This window comes from Dipodomys merriami, unplaced genomic scaffold (genome assembly GCF_024711535.1).
Source record: "Dipodomys merriami isolate MVZ:Mamm:240054 unplaced genomic scaffold, mDipMer1.0.p SCAF_10, whole genome shotgun sequence".
Taxonomy (NCBI): Eukaryota; Metazoa; Chordata; class Mammalia; order Rodentia; family Heteromyidae; genus Dipodomys; species Dipodomys merriami.
The window spans coordinates 5,755,383-5,775,631 of NW_027202271.1; the positions used below are offsets into that span (position 1 = coordinate 5,755,383).

The 20,249-nt window shown below is 41.6% G+C and overlaps 1 protein-coding gene across 1 annotated transcript in view; it reads right to left on the reverse strand.

Annotated features, from left to right (window-relative positions):
* Window positions 1-10,632, reverse strand: part of Abcd2 (ATP binding cassette subfamily D member 2) — a 69,123-nt gene extending 58,491 nt beyond the window's left edge. Inside the window, exons 1-2 of the mRNA XM_070038830.1 lie at window positions 9,593-10,632; window positions 7,245-7,425 (exon numbers count right to left, since the gene is read on the reverse strand). Coding sequence (XP_069894931.1) covers window positions 7,245-7,425; window positions 9,593-10,522 — 1,111 coding nt within the window. The 5' untranslated portion in view covers window positions 10,523-10,632. The remainder of the gene's footprint in view (window positions 1-7,244; window positions 7,426-9,592) is intronic.
* Between the last annotated feature and the right edge of the window lie 9,617 nt (window positions 10,633-20,249).

A 20,249-nucleotide genomic window follows, 5' to 3' on the forward strand; every position in this document is an offset into this window, starting at 1 on the left:
GAGGGGATATTTGAGAATTCTATGCTTTCTGATCCATTATTTTACAGAGCTTAAACTGTTCTAAAAATAAAGTAGCTTGGTTTTTTAAATAAATAGTAATATGATTCCTCCATACTTTTTGACTTATAATTTGAGACTCTTCTTTGTTTGCTTTTTATCTTTGTCATCTTGATGAATCTCTGCAAAAAGTATATGGCTTCAACTTGTGCCATATATAATTATCAATTCTAAATGATCTAAATGTGAAAATGAAATAACAACTAAATTTATAGAACATAAAATAGGAAAAGAGTTATGACCTTCAGTTAGGCAAATATTTCTTAACTAAGACATAAAACTATCCATCACAAAGAAAACTATTGGGGCTGGAAAGGTAGCTCAGTGGTAGAGTGCTTGCCTTGTATGCGTGAGGCCCTGGGTTTCATTCCTCAGTACCACATAACAGAAAAAGCCGGAAGTGATGCTGTGGCTCAAGTGGTAGAGTACTAGCCTTGAGCTGAAGAGCTGAGAGAGACAGCACCCAGGCCCAGAGTTCAATCCCCACAGCCGACCAAAAAAAAGCAAAAACAAAACAAAGAAAACTATTGATAAATTGGAGTGGATTAAAATTACAAACTTCAGGCTGGGAAGGTGGCTCAGTGGTAGAGCGCTTGCCTTGCATGCCTGAGGCCCTGGGTTCGATTCCTCAGCACCACATAAGCAAAAAGAAAAAAAAGCTGGAAGTGGCGCTGTGGCTCACGTGGTAGAGTGCTAGCCTTGAGCTGAAGAGCTGAGGGGCAGTGCCCAGGCCCAGAGTTCAGGCCCCATGACCGGACCCCCCCCCCAAAAAAAAAGTAAGCACAAGAGACACTTCGCAATAAAGGCCATCTCAATGAGCCAAGCGCACCAGCCTAGATTTGTAACCCTACTTATTTGGGAAGCAAAGATCGAAATTGTGGTGCAGTGCTAGCCCAGGCTCAAAGAAGTTTACAAACCTCCATCTCAACCAGTGGCTGGGCCATGTAGGATATACAGTCATTCCCAGTGACACAGGGAAGCACAAATAGGAGGATCACAGCCCAGGCTGGCTCGGACATAAAATGAGATTCTACCTGAGAATAACCAACACAAAAGGAGTTGGAGTCTGGCTCAAGTACTAAAGTTCATGCTTAGCAAATAAAAGGATCCCCAGTATCCCCACACAATGCACGCGCGTGCGCGCGCACACACACACACACACACACGTCTGTGCCAAAATACTTCATTCAGAGTTTAAGACCACAGTGAATTGCCACCATATGGTGATAAAATCGACACTATCAAACACAGGCAAAGAGAAACTTTCACACACTGTTAATTGGAATGTACATTGGAAGAGCTTTTTTAGAAAAGACTACAAAATCACTAAAGCTGATCACATTTATAACCCATAACATAGTCTAGCAGTTGAAGGCAGCACATAGATGAAGGCACCAAAAAGGCACATACAAAAATACTTATTAACACTGCTAATAATATTCTCAAAATTGGATATTATCTAAATGTCTATTCTCAACAAGATAAAGTAACAGAATGGGAAAGAATGTATAGCAGAGAAAATAAATAACCTAGAGGTATTCTCAATAACACTGATGAATCTCATAAAAATAATGCTGAATGAAAAAAAGCCAATCCCTAAAAAACACATACTTGTAATGGTATTTAAAGTTCAAAAGCCAGCAAATATAATTATAGCAAGAAGGTCAGATCAATGATTGCCTTTGCTGTGGGGGAGGGAGGGGAGATAGCAGGGCTGGGGAAGGCTTATGGAATGTTCTGGGTTATTAGTATGGTTCAATTCTACTCCTTCATGTTAGTGACATATATGCTTGTTAGCACATATGTTGTACTGGGAGCAATTGTAACTACTTGTATGCTTAGCTAATTAGTACTGTGAAAGAAAGTCTTTGAAAAAGCAGGGGATTAGTGGCTCATACCTGTAATCCTGATGAGATCCGAGGATCCTAGTTCTAAGCCAACCCATTCAGTGAAGTCCTTGACATTGTTATTTCCAATTATCCACCAGTCAGAAGTGGAGCTGTGGCTCTAGTGGCAGAGTGCTATCCTCGAGCACAAAAAGCTTAGGAACAGGGGCTGGGAAGGTGGCTCAGTGGTAGAGCGCTTGCCTTGCATACATGAGGCCCTGGGTTTGATTCCTCAGCACCACATAAACAAAAAGGAAAAAGCCGGAAGTGGCGCTGTGGCTCAAGTGGTAGAGCGCTAGCCTTGAGCTGAAGAGCTGAGGGACAGCACCCAGGCTCAGAGTTCAGGCCCCATGACCGCACCCCCCACCCAAAAAAAGCTAGGAACAGTGCTCAGGCCCTGCATACAAGCCCCAGGGCCAGCATGCGCATGGGTGCTCGCATGGGTGCATGCACACGCGTGCGTGCACACACACACAAAATGTCTTTGTAATGTACTCATCATTAATAGCGTGGTAATTGTTCAACAGAAATGTAATTACTATATTCAAATTGCCCATGATACATTTTACTTATTTGTTACTGGATTATAAAACCTAATAAAGAAATAATGCTGAATGAGCAGTGTTGCTAAAGGTACATTTTGGAGGTAAAAATATCACCCATGGTAGTGGGGAGATTATAGGCTCCATCTCTAGGAGCAGCCTCTCTTATTTGCTCCTTCTGATTTGCCAACTCTCATTTATCCATCACAGGCGTGTGCACAGGGTCAGTTACCAGTTGTCAGGAGCAGTATCTTAGGTGCCCCTTGATAGGTGTCTGTAACAAGGGATGGCAAAAAGCTAATCATATAAGCAACCAGCTATTGAGCATCTTCTAGAAGCCAGTATGGTTCTAAGTTTTATATATGTGATCTTAATCTTTAAAACTGAAACAAAAAAAAAATTATTTGTCCAAGGCCACAGCCTCCTAAGCAAAACAACCCAAGGATGAATGAAGAGGACCAGCAGACCAAGACTGGAACAGTGCTGGGCTTCTTTTCTCCTTTCTTCCATTCTTTTTTATTCTCCCTCTTGTGCCTTTTTCTTTTTGCTATTGCTTCGAATCATTTTTCACCGCTTTTTGCCTTAAAATATATACACTTTCATGTACTTCATCTCTAACATAATAGACACGGAGGATTAAAGGTAAATTCAGATGGATGAATAGATTAGAAAATATGGAATATAATTCCAAGATCTAAAAGCTCTAAGGTAAGTCATTATCTTAAATTACTTTGCACTGGTGGCTCATACCTGTAAACTCAGCTACTCTGAGGAGGATGAGATCTGAGGACTAAGGTTTGAAGCAAGTCCAGACAAAAAAAAGTCCATGAGATTCTTCGCTCCAGTCAATCAGTGGAGGTATAATATAAGTGGTAAAGAACCGTCTTGAGGGAATAAACTAAGTGAGAGCATGAGACCCTAAGTTCAAGCCCCAGTAATGGCAATCATACACAAAAAATATTTTGTCTAAGTGAGATAATCATATTTTCATGTGTTAGGCCACTATAGATAAATATGTAGTAAAAATATATACGAACATTATAAACACATATCTTTAAATATAAAAATATTGAAGCGAGCTGGGAAGGTGGCTCAGTGGTAGAGTGCTTGCCTTGCATGCATGAGGACCTGGGTTTGATTCCTCAGCACCATCTAAGCAAAAAGAAAAAAAGCCGGCAGTGGTGCTGTGGCTCAAGTGATAGAGCACTAGCCTTGAGCTGAAGAGCTGAGGAACAGCGCTCAGGCCCAGAGTTCAGGCCCCACAACCGGACCCCCCCAAAATATATATATATATATATATATATATATATATATATATATATATATATATATATATATATATAAGCATATTTTCAAGTAATGTTATATGATTTCATTTTTTCTTTCTTTTCTTTTTTTTTTTTTGTCAGTCATGGGGCTTGAACTCTGGGCCTGGATGCAGTCCCTCAGCTCTTCAGCTCAAGGCGAATGCTCTACCACTTGAGCTACAGCACCACTTCTGGTTTTCTGGTGGTTTATTGGAGATAAGAGTCTCACGGACTTTCCTGCCCGGCTGGCTTTGAACCAATATCCTCAGATCTCAGACTCCTGAGTAGCTAGGATTACAGGCATGAGCCATCAGTGCCCGGCTTCATTTTTTCTTATATACAAATTTTGCATTGCTCTTGTCTGTACATATTTTTTCTTTTGAAGGAAGTTTTAAGAAATACTTTATTTCACTTAACAATTTCAATCTAAACCCTTCCTTTAATATACTTTATTTCACTTAACAATTTCAATCTAAACCCTTCCTTTAATATGGCATTTTCAGGATTGGTAGGATTTATTTTTAAATATCTTATTACATCTTGTTAACTAAGCTTGTTAGATTCTCTGCATAGATTGTTTACTTTTTACTAGTCTCTGTGGGGTTAATTTGTCACCATTAATAGATGCATTTTCTCTATTCTGTATTGAATACTCCAGGGTTTTCTAGTAAGACCAAACACTGCTAACAAAACTACATTATAATCTTGTCTTAGAATTGTCTCCATCGTATATGTCTGAAGCTTTTTAAAGAATATCAGTATAAGAAATAACTTTTGAAAGAGTATGTTACCAAATATCTTAGTAAAACTAATCTTAGAACCTTAGATTTTTAATCATCTTTTTTCTCTCGAATACTATTTTACTTATGAAAGATATGTGTAAAATAGAATTCTTAACAATACCTTTTGTAATAGAACTTTTTGTGTGTGCTAGTACTGGGGCTTAAACGTAGGGCCTTATGCTCTCATTTGACTTTTTCTTACTTAAAGATGGTGTTCGATCACTTGAGCCATATTTCTGCTTCCAGCTGTTTTGGTGGTTCATTAGAGATAAAAGTCTGCAGACTTTTCTGTCTGGGAAGGCTTTGAACCACAGTCTTGTAAGATTACAGATGTGGGCCACCAGCATCTGGGAAACTTTTTAAATGGTACTTTTTTCCTCTGGCACAGTTTAAAAACCTAAAAACAGACAAAATTCAATTCTCCACTTGTCTATGAGCAAATTTAGATGTGTGACATATATGTATATATACATATATTTCATATATACAGTACTTACGGTAAGAAGGACTGATAAATCCTAATTAACTAAAACAAACACTTTTAGTGGAGTAGTACTCAAATTTGACGTGTTTTTGTAAATCTGGTAAAATGTTGAAACGTTGTTTTGAAACATTAAAGGATATTATTTCTACTTTTTATTTTTAATTCAGTTTCATCAAATTGGTAATGCTTAATTGTACGTGACAACTAATTAAAATAGTGAGGGTTCTTTCCATTATTCTCCATGTTGTCACTAAATATCAGGTACCACATGCTTTTGTACCTTATAGAGTTTTAATTAATATAACTAAGAAGTTCTTAATAGGAAGAGCTGGAGCCAACATCTGAACAGAAATCTCTCATTCACAGCAAAGCCTCTGCTTTTGTCTGGCTCCTTGGTACTAAGGCCAATTTCAGTCAAGTGGTTTTGAAAGAGGAGAGGGTGTTTTATTTGGGGAGAAGAGCAGAAAATACTGCTTCTTCAGCCGGGCGCCAGTGGCTCACGCCTGTAATCCTTGCTACTCAGAGGCTGAGATCTGAGGATCGCGGTTCAAAGCCAGCCCGGGAAGGAAAGTTCGTGAGACTCTTATCTCCAATAAACCGCAAGAAAACCAGAAGTGGTGCTGTGGCTCAAGTGGTAGAGTGCTTGCCTTGAGCTGAAGAGCACAAGGACAGCGCCCAAGCCCAGAGTTCAAACCCCATGACCAACAAAAAAAAGAGAAAATACTGCTTCTTCAAATAGATTAATCCCTTGGTATCCCCAGGGGGGATAGAAAGGGGAATTGGTTCCAAAAATGATTCCTGGGAATACCCAAGTCCACAGGTGCCCAAATCTCTTATATAAAATGCTGCATGAATTATATATAAATTATATCCTCATATACTTTAAATCACATCTATATTATTTATAGTATCTAAATATAGGTTGTTGTTATACTGTGTTCTATTTAGCATAATACAAGATGCTTGTAATGCTTATAGGTAAAATTTCTTTTTTTTTCTTTTGACAGTGGTGCTAGGGTTTTAATTCAAGACCTTGTACTCATGAGGCACGCACTGTAACACTTGAGCCATGCCTCTAGCCTTTTTCGTTTTGGTTATTTTTGAGATAGAGTCTCGTTTTCTTGTCTAAGCTGGTATGGACTATAATCTTCCTATGTATGTTTCCTGCCTTCAATGAGACAGGCACACCACTACATCTAGCTTTTTTATTTGTTGAGATGGGGTCTTATGAACTTTTTGCCTGAGTTGGTCTTGAAACACGAACCTTCACATTTTAGTCTTCAGAGTAGCTAGGATTAAAGGTATGAACCGTTGGGTCATGCTATAAATCGAATTTATTTGTTTTTCAAGTATTTTTGATCTCTAGTTGGTTGAATCCTTCGATGCCAACCTATGGATATAGAGGTCCGACTATAATTCTTCTCCATCCTAACAACTAAGACCACAATTCTCTTTGGAGCATTATACAACGTATTTGCTTTTTTCTTTCTTGCCCTTATATTTCTTAGTTATTACAAAGGATGGAAAATGTTTGTAGAGATTGCTGAGGCACTGATAGGACAGAATTACAGAAGTGCAGCTTGAAAACCTTGATCCAAAAGAATCACAAGTCATGCCACAAAGGAGATTATCTGTGTTATCAGCAAGCAGTAGGGCCTGAATTTCATGGCATTGGCATGCTCTGAAACAATATTCTTGGCTATCTAATATTCCAGCCTACTTTTCATATAACAAATCAGGGAATACTGGGTTAAGAGTATTTATATTATTATTAATACTTTATGTTATTATTTATATTTATATGACTGGAGTGTAAAGAACTAAACATGAGGGAGAACTTGTGTTTTACTTTTTTCTGATGGCATTTGTTTTAAGGTGAAATGCAAACTAGAAAATCACTCTATATTAGAGAATATAATTGAGATTGCTTAAGGCAGACTGCCATCAACATTGCACAGGGATCTCTGAATATTCCAGAATTGCAACAGTCCTTTGAGCCACTTGTTTCTTTTTTTTACACTGCTGGTCTCATTACAGAACACTGCTGTCTGCCATTGTTTCTGACTACTGATAACCATAGAATAATGGCTACATATACAGTTTCACTCACAAAACTAGCAAAACTTGATACCTTCAAGAGAAATAATGTTCACTCTATATTTAATATTAAGTGTAAGTTTCATTACCACCATCTGCAAAGCCAGTTGCAGTGATAATAGGTATGGCCACCATAATTAGTCCACAGCTGCTCCAAACATACTTCATCAAGAACTGCTCTATCATGATGTACCACAAGCGTTTGGATAAAATCAGGTTCATCTGATCTGCTAAAGCTTTGTAACTTTGCTGGAGTTGCTTCATTTCTACCTATAGAGGGAAAGAGATAAGAATTAATCCAGCATTAGCTGCAAAACAATCCACTGCAACTGAGGATTTTTCTCTAAATGTTCTAGACATATTAAATCATTTTGATTACTGTAGTAAACATTATTGGTGAGTTTTACCAGTAAATGCAGATTACTACTAGAATTAGTCATTGTTTAGTTTGGGTTATATATGTATTATTTTTTAAACATGCTATTCAATAATATAATGAAAATATAATGTTAACATAATGAAATATGTACTAGTGAGCGGAGGGTTGGATTCAGTGGTAAAGTGCTTGCCTAGCATGCATAAGGCCCTGGGTTCAATTCTCAACACTACTAGATAGATAGATAAAAAGATAGAGATACCGATAGTTATTTATGTGTGTATAGACACGTGTACATGTATGTGTGTAAATAGATATGCAAGTACATATATACACAAGTATGTCTATATACATAAATTATAATTGGTGCTTCAAATTCTCTATGATGTTAAGATTAAATGATATTCTCTAAGACCCAAATAAACAGTCAAATGTTCTTGAACACTCCAAAAGTATCTAAAAACAACCACATAACAAATAGAGTTACACATCTCTTTTGAATTGGCTCAATGCTCTTTTGTGCAACAAACAGCACACTGTAATTTACATCAAGTTCAATGATTCAAAAACAGTAACAAATCAGCAGTAATTCAACATATGAGGCCAATTTTCAAGCAGGAGTAGAGGTCCTAACATTGAAACTTTTTCCTTCAGGCTGTTTTTGTTAAACAACTCTGATAACTATTGATACATTAAAAAGTAAGCAATTCTGCCTGATACTTAAAATACTATCTTCAGATCTAAAACACCTTACCATGTCATTTGTCAAGGCATCTGTATGCAGATTTCAGATGTACCACCTTCAAAATGCCTGACCTCTGTAACCTCCATTCTGAGGTTCCTGCCATACACTACAGTTTTATGTAATTGTGCTAATTGTTTGGAGGACCTGCTTATTACTTCAAGATCTTCAATACTGAAAAGTAGTAGTATCCTAAAATTCTCCCCCCTCCCCCCCCCCACACACTTGCTTCCTCTTTAGTTGCAGCTTTTTTCTCACTGCTGGCAGTATTTAATATCACTTCCTCTTTTTATAATATGTCAAAATTTGGTGCTGAGCAGGAACTAAGAGTAATGGAAATGTCATTCTGTAAAGCCCTCCCCTGCATTTCCTAGGACTTAAAAGGCTCCATCACTGGACAGACCTCAGAGTTGTCAAAACTCCTACATGAAAGCATGGCACCCCTTCTCTTCAAAAGCAAAGGAGCAACACCAACCAGGAATAATACCATCCCACCTGTTCCATCCACACAAAGGAGTTTACTCTTAGTTTACAAATACATACTTCCTTCACCTTCACTAGAACCGCTTAACCAAGTTAGTATTACAAGTTTGGAGAAAATGCTTTGGAGATAACTTTGCTTCTGTTTGTATAACTGAAATGATGTAGACTTTCCTGTTTAAACTCCATTTTAGTGAAACTTTAGAAAAGTTGGCAGTTTATAATTCTTTAACAGCTTGTGATTTAAAAGGATAATGGAGGTCTATAGCTTTAACAGAAATTTAAGGATCAAAGGGATCTAAAATTCTAAGGAAGTAGGTCCATTAACAGTGCAACAGAGAGGCAAAGGGACCATGTTTTACCTCTGTGTGGAAAATACAAACATACGTGAAAACATAAGACAGGTTTCTATGCATTATCTACACAAATAAATTGACCAGAGGATGTCAAACTAAGGAAAGGAGTCCGATGGTGTAACTCGTCTGAACAAGTAAGAAGTAAGTGCTTAACAAAATGAATACCAGGAAGCTGAACTGTTTTTTTTTGCGGGGGGGGGGGGGGGGTTGGGAGGAGGACAAGAATAGAGGAAGGAAGGGTGAAAAAATACAGTCCTTATATTCAGCATACATTAGGTAAAAATTGAACCATGTCACTTGAGGGTATGAAATAACAAGAACAGCAGCAAACACACACACACACACACACACACACACACACACACACACACACACACACATACACACACACACCCCAACCAATATAACAGATGGTATTTACTGCTGCACAGGCTGCTTGAACCGTCTCACGTTTCACCCATAACCTTTCAAGCCCTATCTTACCTTATGTCCTCTGTAAAAAGCAATCTCTTCCACGTTGGCTATGATTCTAGAGTGCACATAACGCAAATAGCCTTTCCTGTGCGCCTCTTCTGCCACCAACTTCCCAAATTTGGGGGAGCAGGCTTTCAGCACCTTCGCAGTGGCATACACCACAAGTCCCGCCAGGAGGGTGGGCTCCAAGGGGCTTGCTCCCCTGGACACGGCCGTCTGGATGAGCGTATAGGAGGTGAGGATGACGTCTAAAATCGGTTTGGTCAGATTGGAATACAAGTGGGCCACGGACTGGGAGAACATCATGATATCTTCAGTCAGAGACTGGTCGGGATTGGTGAGCCTCCCATCCATATTGATCACCTTGTAATAGGTCTGATTTGTAAAGTAGGTTTGATAGGCGTGATGGACGAGGCGAGTTCGGAAAGCCAGCGCCAGCTTGCACTCCAGGTACCGTATGGCACTGTTGACGAAGGTGGCAGGAATGGCAATCAGGAGCCACTTGATCAATTGGAAGATGAAAGTCCGGGACTGCTTTTCCACGATGCTCTTCACGATCTTCCCATCCAGCCTGGCCACATAGATGGACAGGAAGGTTCTCGAGATGAGAGCCACCGAGTGGAGGCACAGCCAGCCGGTTTCCGTGCTCACAAGTTTGGGAAAGAGAATCTTCCGAAGTTGCAGCAGCTGCCTGCAGAAATCCGCGTTCAACCCGGGAGCGGGTTTCCCGCACCGGGTCTGGACGCAATGCGGTCTTCCCCGGCCCTCTCCAGCCGCTCGCTCCCCGCGGCCGGCCGGCTTCAGCTTCAGGCGCTGGCCGACCAGGGGACCGAGGGTCTTGAGCGCGTACGCCGCGGCCAGCAGGCAGGCGGCCCGCCGGGCGGCGCCGGGCCGGGTCCACTTCCCGCGGTGCGCCGCGGCGTGCAGCATGGGCAGCATCGTCCCCCGCGACCCGCACCCGCGGCTGCGATCACAAAGGCTCCGCAGGAACGCCCAGCCCGGGCCTCGGGAGGTCCTCCGGCATCCTACGGAGGCGCAGCCCTCCTCCTCCTCCTCCACCGTGCACGGGCGCGCTCCGCGGTGCGCCGCCGCCGCCGCCGCCGGGGACCGAGAGAGCGGGGCCGACTCCGCCGCTGCCGCCGCCGCCGCGTCTGCGGGGAAGATTCCCCCGGACGCCCAGCCGGCCAGGCCCCGCCCCCTGGACCCTCATTGGCTGCCGGGGCGGGAGGGGCGGGGGAACCTCCGAATCCTCCTGGCCTTTCCCTGCGAACCTCAGAAAGGGGGGTGGGGGGGGGAGAGCGAAGCGAAGGACATCCCTACACAGGAGTTGGGGGGAGTTAAAAAGAAAGTCTATTTTGGGAGAGGTCGAATCAGGCCAGCCTCGGGCTGGCCACTGAGCATGCCCAGAGTCACTTAGAAACCCACAGAAGTTTGAGACTACACACCCCAAGCAGGGGCTTTACTGAGCTCCGGGGAAAGAGAGCTGGGAGAGGAGGGAGGAGGGACCAAAGACACACCATGTAAAAATCAGTGTGGAGAGAGCGCAGGGAGACAGAGACGAGCTGGCAGGGGCGTGGGAGGAGAGAAAGAATCCAAGATAGAAGACTTGGGAGCCCGGGTCTGGTTGTGCAATGGAGGAAGTTCTCGGTAAATCAACAGGAGGAAAGTCTTCGGTGTTAAGAAAACAAATAAGAAAATTCTTCGCCTCTCCTCTAGTCCCCACCCACCTCCACCTTCACCTCTGCACGCCTGCACTTTGCTTGTCCTTTTACAAAAATGGATCTAAGCAGCATCTTTGTATTTTATCATAATTAGAAAGGTGATGTGCAGAGGAGCTATACAGTTACATGAGTTAGGTAATCAGTCCTTATCTTTTTTGATCAGTGTCACCTCTTCCCTCCTTTGCTCCCTGCTGACCTCTCCCCCACATGTTGTATAGTTCTTTTTCAACATAGTGTCTAATGAGTACCACTGCTGCATTTGTCCACCCTTTGTCCCACCGTTTCTGGGTTCCCATAAAAGCCTTCCAGCTTCCTAGCTGTTTTTGTTTTGTTTGCAGAGCATCGAGATAGTAAGCACTTGTATTTTTTTACGCGGGGACTAATGAACGAGACTGGAGTTTGACTTCTACTCTTTTCCTTTGTACATTTACTCCCAGAGGCGTGTAGCACTATAATCAAAATGTAACCATCTGCAAAACCAACTGGATTCATTTCAAGAATTCCAGTGTTTTCTGGAAGTTTCTGGTTTTGTGTGTGTGTATGTGTGTGTTTAAAATTAGAAGTACTCTAATGGCTACTTCCTATTTTTGTTTTGGCTATTTGATAAAAATCGTGCTTATTTATTTATTTTTAAAGTCGCCTCCCTAATGGGACTTCAACTATGCAATAGTTAAGCGAAATTTTGTCACATTTAACAAGTGCAATTTTTAGGCAAAACTAAGTGTAGTTTTTAAATCTGAAAAAAAAAAGCATGTTTTTAATCTCTCTCCACTTCTCCCCACAACATATATGCAAATTTCTAGTCGGAAATGAGCCAAGTAATGGAATCCATGCTAGGCAATAACTCTACCCCTAAGCTGCAACCCCAGGCCCGGGCACACAGACACATTTACTTCTTGTCCAAGGATTATTTTAGTGCTGAGCTTTTGAAGTTAGGTTGTTATACTTGTTAGTCAGGTCCTTTACCACTTGAGTCTTGTGTACAGCATTTTTGAAGCTGTACTGGCAGAATTGAGTGTATGGAACAGACTACAGACTATCTGACCCTTTACAGAAATTAGCAAGCCTCTGGGCTAGAATATGAAAAGTATTTTTTTGTTTTGTTTAGTTTTGTTTTGCCAGCCCTGAGGCTTGAACTCAGGGCCTAAGTGCTGACCCTGAGTCATTTTGTGCTCAAAGCTAGTGTTCTACCATTTGAGCCACAGCACCACTTCCGGCTTTTTCTGAGTAGTTTATTGGAGAGAAGAGTCTCATGGCATGGACTTTTCTACCCAGGCTGGCTTTCAGCCAGGATCCTCAGATCTCAGCCTGCTTAGTAGCTAGCTAGGATTACAATTGTAAGCCACTGGTGGCCAGCCTTTTTATAGGCGGCGGGCGGGGGAGGGACAGGCTGTAAAATGAAAGACTGAAACATAAGCATTACCATTTCACAAAAACAATTGAAGAAAAAAACATTTGAATACTTATCTTAGGGTTCATTTCCCTAACACCAACTTATCTGACCTTTTCTGCTTGACTCAGACATATACTAGTTATTGCAAATAAGGGAAACCATGGGACCTATGTTTCTTTGGGCCTGGCTTACTTCCTAACACATTTATAAGATTATTTCTTTGTTGTTTGTATGTCCCTCCCCCACGGTATAACCCCTGCTTTCATTGTATTTGATGTCAGTATAATTCGTGGAGGGGAAGGGAAAAAACAAATCGTTTAAATAGGAATACAGGTAGACCCATTGCAACAATGAGATGTACAAATCGTTTTGTCAAAAACGAACTTTACAACTTTGGTGGGGGGGGGTGGGGGAGGATGGGATGGGATGGGAAGGGGAAACAAAGGAGGAGGCTACAATGCTTGATAAGACATGTACTCATTATCTTGGAAGTGGCGCTGTAGCTCAAGTGGTAGAGCGCTCGCCTTGAGCTGAAGAAAGCCCCACAACAGACCAAAAAAAAAGAAATGTACTCATTATCTTGCCCATGTAATTGTAACCCCTCTGTACAGTATTTTCACAAAAAAAAAAAAAAATTGAAGAAAAGAACAGGACACTGGTGGCTCAAACTTGTAATCCTAGATACTCAGAAGGCTAGATATGAGGATCACTGTTCATAGCCAGACTGACAAGAAAGTCTGTGAGACTTATTTATTTATTTATTTAGGAAATGAAACCTGGAAAACGTACGCTTACAGGTTCATTTCTTTCTTTCTTTCTTTTTTAATTTAATTTAATTTTTTTTTTTTTTTTTTTTTGCCAGTCGTGGGGCTTGAACTCTGGGCCTGGGTGCTGTCCCTCAGCTCTTCAGCTCAAGGCTAGCACTCTACCACTTGAGCCACAGCGCCACTTCTGGTTTTTTTCTGCTTATGTGGTGCTGAAGAATCGAACCCAGGGCCTCAAGCATGCAAGGCAAGCACTCTACCACTGAGCCACCTTCCCAGCCCCTTTCCTTTTTTTTAATGGGGTGGTGGAGGAAAGAAAGATCCTATGGTTGGGACTGTGCTGCTGCTGCTGCTGCTCCTCCTCCTCCTTCTTCTTTTTGCAATAGGACTATTTTCTATTCTAGCTTGATGGCCTTTATGACATTCTTGTCAGTTCTTTGTATCTAAAGGTATGTTATTTTGTGCAAATGTCTGTATCTGAATTCTTTTATCTAAGGTCAGAGATTAATATCTTTTATTTGGTTAATAAATGTGACATACAGGTAATATATTCAAAGATTATATCGTAATTCGTGAAAGCTTTAATGAATTAAACAGAATGCAAATAATGGATGGATCTTATTTTTGATACAATCTTTTAGGCTTTTTTTGGTTGGAGAATTGAGTTCATTAATATTTAGGGTTATTAGAGAAAGTATATAGGGAAAGGTGAGGAGGAGGAATGGCTACAGCAGATGCAGAAGTGACCTCAAAGCCTGGGTCACAGTCAGGTGATTGACAGTTACAGGTGATTGACAGTTTTTTCCAAGGATTTCTGATAAGGCAGTGTGCTGCCCTTCGTTAAGTCAGGGAGGGGAAGGGAGCTGTTCTCCCGGGCAAACCAGGACATTGCACTTGCTAGGCAAGCTCATCCCAGCCCTAAAACATGGCTTAGAGTTGGCTGATCTTAACAATTCACTTAGTCATGACTAAAAACTATTCTTACTTCCATAAGTATCAATATAGATACCTGTATCTATAGAGACATGTATCTATATTCTCTATATAGCTATCTATCTATACTTCTTTATGGGCTCTATATATTCACATAAACCTATATTTATATCTCTGTAGATGTATATAGATACATATTTTTTTCTATATATTCACATAAACCTATATTTATATCTCTGTAGATATATATAGATACATATTTTTTTGTGCCAGTACTGGGCTTGAACTTAGGCCAGGGAACTCGCCCTTAGATTTTTCAAGATGGGCACTCAACCACTTGAGCAACTCCTCTATTTTCAGCATTTTGTTGGTTAATTGGAAATAAGAATCTCTCTCACTTTTCTGGCCAGGCTGGCTTTGAATTTTCATCCTCAAATCTCAGCCTCCTGAGTAGCTAGGATTACAGGAGTGTGCTACAGGGCCTTGTTTGAATATCAGTCCTCTCCTTTTTTTTTCTTTTTTTGCCAGTCCTGGGGCTTGAAATATAGTCCTGGGCACTGTCCCTGAGTTCCTTTTGCTCTAGGTTAACACTCTTTTACTTAAGCCAGAGTGCCACTTCTGGCTTTTTCTCTGATTAATTGGAGATAAGAGACTCATGGACTTTCTTGCCTGAGCTGGCTTTAAACCAGGATCCTCAGATTTCAGCCTCATGAGTAGCTAGGATTACAGGCATGAGCCACTGGTGCCTGGTTAAATATCAATATTGTTAAGCTTTAAAAAAATTTTTAAAAACCCTCTTTCTTTGCTATATACTCATATTAAATCCGAGAATCTTCATTTGCATTCAGTTCACTGGGTTTGCTAAAACATAGGTGACTACTTCATGCGATTCTCTTTGATAGCTGAGCATATCAGCAGCACAATCCACTGTCCTAGTCAAGGATTTTCCAAGTCTGTCTGTGAAGATCATGGGATCATAGTGGTTATAGTAAAAAATAAAAATAAGGGCTGGGAGTGTGGCTCAGTGGTAGAGTGCTTGTGTAGCATGCATGAAGCCCTGGGTTCAATTCCTCAGTACCACATAAACAGAAAAAGCAGGAAGTGGTGCTGTGGTTCAAGTGGTAGAGTGTTAGCCTTGAGCAAAAGAAGTTCAGGGACAGTGCCCAGGCTCTGAGTTCAAGGTCCAGGACTGGCCAAAAAAAAAAAAAAACAACATGCTTTTCAGATCATGCTTTTGGTTTATACAGAACTAAACTACTTTGCATTTGTAAATCATAATAATCTATGCTGTGTCTCCTGACAGGGACTCATACAAGGGTTAACTGTAACAGAACAGATGGGGAACAAAGGTAAATCTAACTTGGGGGGGTGTTCAGTAAAGCAGAACATGATACACAGAAAGATGCCTAGGTTAGACAGCAGCTGGCAGTGGCCACAAGTGACTCCCATCAGTGGCAAACAACTAGAGACAGCCATATGGGGTGGGGGGGCGGGGAACTGGGGCAGGCATAAGAAATCTAGACCCAAAGCACTAGAGATGTGAATAGGACAGCAGTCAACTATAGTAAATAGGCCACTTCACCAATTTATGAGACTGGGATGCTTTAATTCAAATGAGCTTTGAATTCCTTCGGGGGAGAAACTTATGAGAAGGAAGAATCAAGTATGAGGAAAGTGATGAAGATTAAAAACAAAAAATTGGGGCTGGGAAGGTGGCTCAGTGGTAGAGCACTTGCCTTGCATGCCTGAGGCCCTGAGTTCGATTCCTCAGCACCACATAAGCAAAAAGAAAAAAGCCGGAAGTGGCGCTATAGCTCAAGTGGTAGAGCGCTAGCCTTGAGCTGAAGAGCTGAGGGACAGCGCCCAGGCCCAGAGTTCAGGCCCCATGACCGGACCCAAAACAATAATAATAAAATAAAATAAAAAAAAAAACAAAAAATTCAGCCGGCCCTGTTGGCTCACACCTGTAATCTTAATTACTCAGGAGGCTGAGATCTGATGATCATAGTTCAAAGCCAGCAAGAACAAGACAGTCTGTGAGACTCTTTTTTTTTTTTTTTTTTTTTTGGGTCCGGTCGTGGGGCCTGAACTCTGGGCCTGGGCGCTGTCCCTCAGCTCTTCAGCTCAAGGCTAGCACTCTACCACTTGAGCCACGCCACTTCCGGCTTTTTTCTTTTTGCTTATGTGGTGCTGAGGAATCAAACCCAGGGCCTCAGGCATGCAAGGCAAGAGCTCTACCACTGAGCTATCTTCCCAGCCCATGTCTGTGAGACTCTTATCTCCATTTAATCACCAGAAAACTGGAAGTGGTGCTCAAGTGGTAGAGCACTTGTCCTGAGCTGAATAGCTGAGGGGCAACGCCCAGGCCCAGAGTTCAAGCCCCATGACCAACCAAAAAAAAAAAAAAAAAAAATTAGGAGCTGGAAAGGTAGCTCAGTGGGACAGCACTCAGACCCAGAGTTCAGGCACCACGACCTACAAAAAAAAAAAACAAAAACCAGGCTGGGCGCTGGTGGCTCAGGCCTGTAATCCTAGCTACTCAGGAGGCTGAGATCTGAGGATCACAGTTCAAAGCCAGCCTGGGCAGGAAAGACTGTGAGACTCCTATCTCCAATAAACCACCAGAAAACTGGAAGTGGCGCTGTAGCTCAAGTGGTAGAGCACTTGTCTTGAGCTGAAGAGCTGAGGGACAGCGCCCAGGCCCACAGTTCAAGCCCCATGACCAACCAAAAAAAACAAAACAAATAAACTCAGCTGTGCACTAGTGGCTCATAACTGTAATCATAGCTACTCAGGAGGCTGAGATCTGAGGATTGCAGTTCAAAGCCAGCCCAGACAGGAAAGTATGTGAGACTCTGATCTCAATTAACCACCAGAAAACCGGAAGTGGTGTTGTGGCTCAAGTGGTAGAGTGCTAGCCTTGAGCTGAAGACCTAAGGGATAGCACCCACGCCCAGAGTTCAAGCCCAAGGACTCACAAAAAATAAAAATAAATAAATAAAAATTCAGTTACCAGAATTAAGGTTCAAGGAAGCTTGAAAGACAGTTGGTAGAACTGGAGAGTCAATGTTAGATCTATGTTGAGACTTTGGGGTCCTGACCTATTATCATTTAAATGCCACCACTACCCTTTACTCTTTCCTGTTACCAAGGATCAGGAAATTTTCAACTATGGCTCAAGACTTCAGCTGAGGCCAAGAAAAGATTCTACATAATTGAACAATATGCTCAAAGTAGGAAAGGCTGATACTTAAGTACATTGCTCCTGTCTTGATTCTTTTTTTGTTGTTGTTGGTCGTGGGGCTTGAACTCTGGGTTTGGGCCCTGTCCAAGGTGAGCACTCTACCACTTGAGCCACAGCACCACTTCCAGTTTTCTGGTGGTTTATTGGAGATAAGGGTCTCACGGATTTTCCTGCCTGGACTGGTTTTGAACCGTGGTCCTCAGAGCTCAGCCTCCTGAGTAGCTAGGATGACAGGCGTGAGCCACTGGCGCCTGAAACAGAAAGTAATTTCTATAAACAGATGTTAAGTGTTAAAAATTTGGAATGGATTTCCTTTCCAACAAATGCTAAAAAAAAAATAAAAATAATCAGTACTGTATTGTTTTCTTGAACTCTTTCCTATCCCAAGAGATTACCTAATTGCTCTACTGGCCCCAAAATAGCACGGTGTTTGATTCTTATTATCATTCTTGTTAGCCCTTCTCATTGCAAGCACAAGCACACTGAAGATGAGCTTTGGTGTTTTTTTGTTTTTTGTTTTTTTTTGGGGGGGGGTCCAGTCGTGGGCCTGAACTCTGGGCCTGGGCGCTGTCCCTCAGCTCTTCAGCTCAAGGCTAGCACTCTACTGCTTGAGCCACAGCCCACTTCCTGCTTTTTATTTTTCTGCTTATGTGGTGCTGAGGAATCAAACCCTCTGTGAAAGAAATTACAGTTAATACTGTGTCTGAAAGTGCCTCATATTTTAATCTTAGACTAATTCACCACTCCCACTGCCTCCTAGTAGTGGAAGAAATCAGTCAGGAAACGGAGATAATTCCACTTACCTCTCAAGTTCTTGATTCTTCTCCAACAAATTATATTTTTGTGAGCCTTCAGAAAATCCCGGAGCTAATTATTCCTCCCAGTTAATTTAGTCAAGTTTCAGTATGTTGAAAGTGGGCCGGAAGAAGTGGCTTATAATTACTTTGGTGGTGGAAGCAAAAAGGTAGGGAGACACCTATCTCAATGGGTAAACAGGATGTGGTTACATGTGCCAGTCATCACAGATTATCGGAAAGATCAGTCTGTAGTGGCCCTAGCTGGAACATAAAGTAAGTTAGGCACTAGGTTCATGTGTATAACTTTAGCTACTCAGGAGGTAAGACCTGAAGGATAGAAATTTGAAGCCAGCTGAGTCAGAAAAATGTGCAAGATTCCATCTCCAATAAATCAGACAGCAAAATGATAGACTGGAAGCCAGGTGCTGATGTCTCACTCCTGTAATCCTACTCAGGAGGTTGAGATCTGAGGATTGTGGTTTGAAGCCAGTCTGGTCAAGAAAGTCTATGAGAGAGACTCATTCCCACTTAACTATTCAAAAGCTGGAAGTGGAGAGGTGGCTCAAGTGGTAGAGTGCCTTGAACAAAAAAGCTACTGGCACAAAAGAAATGCTGGATTAAGAAGCATGGCTCAGGTTGTAGTGTACCAGTCGTGAGCAAGAAATCTGATAGTACTGAAACACTAAATTCAGGTACCTGAACTGTTGTAAATGCCTGAACACACAAAATAATAATTATAGCAAAAGAGGGCTGAGGTTATGGCTTGGGAGGTAGAGGACCTGTTTATCAAGTGCAATGCCATGAGTTCAAATTCCAATACTAAAACACAAAACAAAACAAAAAAATCATATTTGAACAACTGGAAAGGTATATTGCTCCTGATTTAACTGTGTGGTTTAGTTGTTGAGAAACATCCTCAGGGGAGAGAAGTGGGTCAGGTGGCAGACTGCCAGCCAATGATCAAAAACATCAGACACCAACTTCAAGTCCTGGCCTCAGACAAAAAAACAAAACAAAAACAAACCCCCAAAACAAAAACCATCAGCCATTCCCTGCCATAGGCAAATTTCCTTATAAGTGTGAATTCATCAGTTCTAAATCAGTTACAGATATATTGTGATCATTTTAAACATCAGAATTTACATTATTAACAAAGATATGCACTCTGGGCTACAATCTTATTGTTTTATTGTTGATACTAGTTCTCAATGACTTAGAAAATGTATTATTTTGTGAGGTTTACAGGAATCACTCTGGGATAAAAAGTCATGTCAACTTTTTTTTTTGCCAGTCTTGCCTTGGTGCTTGAATTTTGGGCCCAAGCACAGTCCCAGAGCTTCTTTTGCTCAAGGCTAGCACTCTACCACTTGAGCCACAGCTCCACTTGTGGCTTTTTTGGTGGTTTAGTAGAGACAGAATCTGATGAACTTTCTAGCCCGGGCTGGCTTTAAACCGTGATCCTCAGATCTCAGCCTCCTAAGTAGTTAGGATTACAAGTGTGAGTGCCTGGCTTGGGGTTTTTTTTTGTTTTTTTGTTTTTTTTTCCTTGGTGACGGTATTAGGGCTTGAACTCAAGGTCTGGGCCCTGTTCCTTGAGCTTTTGTGTGTGTGTGGGGGGGGGGGGGGAGGGTAGTAGTACTTGACCTCTGGGCCTGGGTGCTCTTTAGCTCAAGGCTAGTGAGTTACCACTTGAGCCAAAGTGCCACTTTTCTGAATGGCTTATTGGAGATAAAGAGTCTCACAGATTTTCCTGCCTGTGCTGACTTTGAACTGCAATCCTCAGATCTCAGCATCCTGACTAGGATTACAGGCAT